Genomic DNA, 5,178 nt, shown 5'->3' with positions numbered 1-5,178 from the left:
ATGCGAAAAAATATTTACAAATATTCACATGTATGGCAAGCCTTAGGCCTTATTGTAGAACACAATGTTTCACAAATCAATGCCAAGAGGTTTGATTAATTGTCTGTATCTTGATATGGTTCTCTTATGTAATTCAAGACATTAAATTATTTTGTAGCTGATGCTAGCCAGAACAAACAGAGACATGTATACACTTAAATTTATGAACATACAGTTCAAATACACCAACACATACAGACATACACTGTTAAACACTGCATGTTTGTTCAGTAAAATTGAATGTATTCATCAGCTGTCATGTCTATTGGGTAAATATCACCCACAATAAAACCAGTCTGGGTTTGTGTTTGACATTCAGGTTGTGTGAATCCTGGCTTTCTTCCTTGAAACCCTAATAAAAGATTTCCATACCCAGTCAAGCAATTAACTTTGTGACTATCCCAGGGATTCAGCTTTTACAGGCTCATTTAAAAGTTCTAAAGAACATTGGTCACCTTGTAACTCAAGACTTGTTCATGAGCCAAGTTTGAGCATCAGTTGATCTATAACAGGTACTCCCAAACTGTACCCCCAGGGGTACGCGCAATGCCGTCGGGGTTACGACAAATTAAATTGTGGTTCACATAAAAATATTTTTTACATTTTTTTTCACATTTTCAAACAGTCCATTTATATTTTCCAACGGGATATACATTTGGGTGAGTTTTTTCTCTCGCCTGAGTAGCCTCGTTTCACTGCCAAAAATAAAATTAAACCATCTTGTGTTCAGCGAAATAACAACACAATGTCAAATACAGGTAGCCTAGTCAAATAATTAACATCCAATCACATTAACCGTTACTCTCTCGCGGGAATTCCACTAACGGTCCGTATGTAGCCAAACGTAGCTGCTGCTCATGTTGGCATCTATACTGATGACGCAAAAGCCATGACAGGGAGACATAGTGGAGTGGTAACGCGCGTGCAAGCAGTTGCTCCCGACACCACTTGGGTACAGTGCAGCATCCACCGAGAGGCTCTTGCTGCCTCACAGCTTGAAATACATTTTGGACACTACAGTGAAAAGGTTAACTTTGTTCAAGCAAGGCCCCTGAACTCTCGTGTATGTTCTGCACTATGCAATGACATGGGCAGGGACCATGTAACGCTTTTACAACATACAGAAGTGCGCTGGTTATCAAGGGACAAAATATTGAATTTTTTTTTAATTGAGAGAGAGCTTAAAGTTTTCTTTACTAACCATAATTTCCACTTGTCTGATTGCATGATAACCAGTTTCTCACACGACTGGCCTGATGTGGCTGGCCACACGACTGGCCTATCTGGGTGATGTTTTTTCTAGCCTGAATGATCTGAATCTAGGATTACAGGGACTCTGTAACTATATTCAATGTGCGGGCAATGGCGGTTCTGGGGGGGGGGCAGTGTCCCTGTGACAACCATTGTGGACCCCCTTGTGGCCCCCCTAAATGTGGAGTATGAAATCATTTTTGCTATCGTTTTTTTTTACATCTGTTATTAGACAGTGGCAACACGGAACAGTAATTTAACCCACACATTTTCTAGAGGGACGGCTTTAGGCGGAACACAACAGTATCGTACCACATGCAAAACGATATGACAACAATAACGTCTAATGTAACTGGCCCCTCTAACAGTACAACTGGCCCCAGCTTGCCCGCCACTGTGTGCGGGACAAAATTGAGGCTATGATTAAGAAGTTGGAGCTCTTCTCTGTCTGCATTAACAAGGACAAGACACCGTTCTTTCCAGAATTGTATAATTTTTTTGTGTGCAAATTAACTCAAGTTTACGGACAATGTCAAATGTGATATAGCGAAGCACCTGAGTGAGTTGGGTGCGCAATTACGCAGGTACTTTCCCGAAATTTATGACACAAACAACTGGATGTATTATCCCTTTCATCCCCTGCCTCCAGTCCACTTACCGATATCTGAACAAGAGAGCCTCGTCGAAATTGCAACAAGCGGTTCTGTGAACATTTAATTTAATCAGAAGTCACTGCCAGATTTCTGGTTTGGTCTGCGCTCAGATTATCCTGCCTTGGCAAATCGCGCTGTTAAAACACTGATGCCCTTTGCAACCACGTACCTATGTGATAGTGGATTCTCGGCCCTCACTAGCATGTAAACTAAATACAGGCACAGACTGTGTGTGGAAAATGATTTAAGACTGAGACTCTCTCCAATATAACCCAACATTGCAGAGTTATGTGCATAATTTCAAGCACACCCTTCTCATTAACCTGTGGTGAGTTATTCACAATTTTCGATGAACAAATAAGGTTTTATATGTAAAATGGTTAAATAAAGAGCAAAATTATTGATTATTATTATATTATTATTCGTGGCCTGGTCCTATAAGAGCTCTTTGTCACTTCCCACGAGCCGGCTGTAACAAAAACTCACACTCATTCTTATGTCTAATAAATGTATCGCGTTGTGTGTCTGTGGCAGGTTTACAATTATGGCAAAAAACTACATTTGAGAGTGAGCTGACCCTAGTGCTAGAGGGGGTATGTGTTTGGGAACAACTGATCTTTAACATGCTAATAGTGAACCAATAGTCAACCAATACAGTTTGATCGTATCATAATCCTTTCCATCACTTATCCTGATAGAATAAATACAGTAGCATCCCTTATTTCCATGTGACAGTTTTATAAAGAAAACGAAATGATAATTCGGCCTATGTACACACATGTGTATGCAATACAAAAACAAAAAAACACAATGTCATAGCTAGCCAATGTATAGAAATAATGCTTTTAGTCCAGTCTGGTTTGGAGAGCTCTACGGCCTACTAATGGTGCAGCGGATATGAAATGCATTAGGGTCAGTCACCCTGGGAATAACGCGCAATGCGCCGCGCGCCAACATATCCCCCAAATTGGAGCCCTTATAAAACACAAACAACAAATCAGAATTTTCCAACTGTGATTTTGTTCAGTTGTATTCACAATTTATTATAATTGGATCAAGTATAGCAGTATTACATATTAAACCTGATTTTGAGGATTGCGCAACGTTGGCGACTTCGTAAAATGTAGGTCCCCAAAAGCTCGTCATTATGCAAACGCTTATCGCAAGCTTTAAACCCAACAATGCATGTATCAATATCAATGTACTACCTAAAATAACATAAGGTAGAACAAAAACACCCCAGACATAGAAATAGGAAATAAGAAGAGCCCGAGAAGTAAGTGAGCTATATACAGGGTCAGTTCCGGTACCATATTTACAATGTGCAGAGATACTGGTATGATAAAGGTGTTCAATAATAGTTTTGTACTCTATAGAACAATAATTCAAACAAAATAGGGCACAGAAGACATCTTTTCAGGATCTGCAACATCTGAAGCGCAAGAGTTTATGGAAAGCTTTTTTAAAGTCATCATTGGACATGGTATATATAATTGGATTGATTAACGAGTTGAGATAACCAAGCCAAGTGAAAAAGTCAAACAACTCGGGGTAAAAACAAGTTTCACAGGTGGCCACCACCAGGGTGTATATGAAAAAGGGTAACCAGCATATAATGTATGCTCCTAATATTATTCCCAATGTTTTGGTCGCTTTCCTTTCCCTAGCGGCTGAGATTCTTTTTTTCTCCAAAAGTGCGTCAGACACGGTTACTTTCACTTGGTTCTCACTTGCCAAGGAACCCGTGTCACCGGAGTGGGTATCATGTCTTCCACACTGCAAAGGTGATGTCGATGCCACAGATCCAGGGGAGTTCGTGACCAGGCGCGCTGAAGTAAGTCTTTTCCCTACCTTTTTGGGTGACTGTTTCAAAATGATCTTACGGGCTTCCACGTATATTCTTCCATAAAGCACGATAAGCAGCAAAGTGGGGATGTAGAATGCTCCAAACGTGGAGTAAATAGTGTAGAAAATATGGTCCGTGTTGACATTACATTCAGTCAACTCCTCTGCCTTCACCTGGCGCCAGAATAGCGGAGGCAGGGAGATGCAGATTGCGATGACCCAGGCAGTCGCGATCATCCCCGCCGCGCGCGCTGGCGTGCGCTTTTTGGAGTACTCAACGGCGTCTGTTATTGCCCAGTATCGATCCAAAGCGATTACGCATAAGTGAAGGATAGAAGCAGTGCAACATGTTATATCTGAGGATAACCAAATGTCACATATAACTTGTCCCAAAGTCCAGGTGTGACTCACCGTGTACAAGACGCATATTGGCATCACCAAAATGGACACCAAGAGGTCGGTGACAGCTAGAGACGCTATAAGAAAGTTTGCTGGAGTGTGCAGTTTTTTCGATTGATAAATCGTTGCAATGACAAATGCGTTGGATAAAGTAGTGGCGAGTGTGAAAACGAAGAGAATCACTGCCAAACTGGTTTGATAAGCTAGACTGTCTTCATTTTCCTCCAGCTCTGAAGATTCTGTCACATAGGTATCGTTGGTGAAATTCATTATTAGTCCATATAATGCAGGAGTTGGCTCGAGGTGACCTGTGGTGTTTTTCTCCATCACTGATTTATCACTTGAAACAGTGTGGTCAGTTCTTATGTCGCCAAGTCTCCAAATTTTTCTTAATTCATTTCAATCAATCTGGTAAAATATTTTGGGAGAGGAAAGTATTTGTGTCCGTTTCTTCTTCATTTCCATTCATTGCAGAAACGACCCCATTATAATGTTTGATGTAAAATTGTTGATTTTGAAGTAAATATCCATAATGTTATCTGGAAATGTATAGCAACATCTGTTCTCAATTAACAGTTTAGCTATCTAAACAAAACAAATGGTATATAGAACGTTGATATCAAAATATAAATTGATACCAATGAAAGAACAATGACTTGCAGACATCTGTCAAATGTTGCAACTGCTAGCTTCCCATTTGCATTGTAATCCTTCCCGCCTGGAATTGTCTTGCAGGCTGCTTCAGTCCTTCTCTAGTTGAATGGTGATGAGACCTCCACCCTTGGTTTTATACAGCTGATGCTGCTGCCTGCCTCTGACAGGCATGACAGTAAACATGCAGCATTGATCACAATGGTTCTACTGGAGAGGAGAGCACGTCTCCACTGGGTCATAGTGCTCTGTTTTCAGCCTGTCAATATGAGTCATGTATTCACTTTATGTCATCAATATCCATGTTACAAGATATATATTGGACCTGAACATAAATATA

At 40.6% G+C, this 5,178-nt stretch overlaps 1 protein-coding gene across 1 annotated transcript; it reads right to left on the bottom strand.

The window, feature by feature from the left end:
• Positions 1-2,373: 2,373 nt before the first annotated feature.
• LOC106565548 (5-hydroxytryptamine receptor 1B-like) lies at positions 2,374-4,927 on the bottom strand. Its single transcript, XM_014132843.2, has one exon. It carries the CDS (start codon positions 4,512-4,514, stop codon positions 3,360-3,362), a length of 1,155 nt encoding a protein of 384 aa, XP_013988318.1. The 5' UTR covers positions 4,515-4,927; the 3' UTR covers positions 2,374-3,359.
• Positions 4,928-5,178: the final 251 nt, after the last annotated feature.

This window comes from Salmo salar, chromosome ssa01 (assembly GCF_905237065.1).
Source record: "Salmo salar chromosome ssa01, Ssal_v3.1, whole genome shotgun sequence".
NCBI lineage: Eukaryota > Metazoa > Chordata > Actinopteri > Salmoniformes > Salmonidae > Salmo > Salmo salar.
The sequence above is the reverse complement of the archived record's forward strand: the minus strand, read 5'-3'. Positions and strand labels throughout refer to the sequence as shown.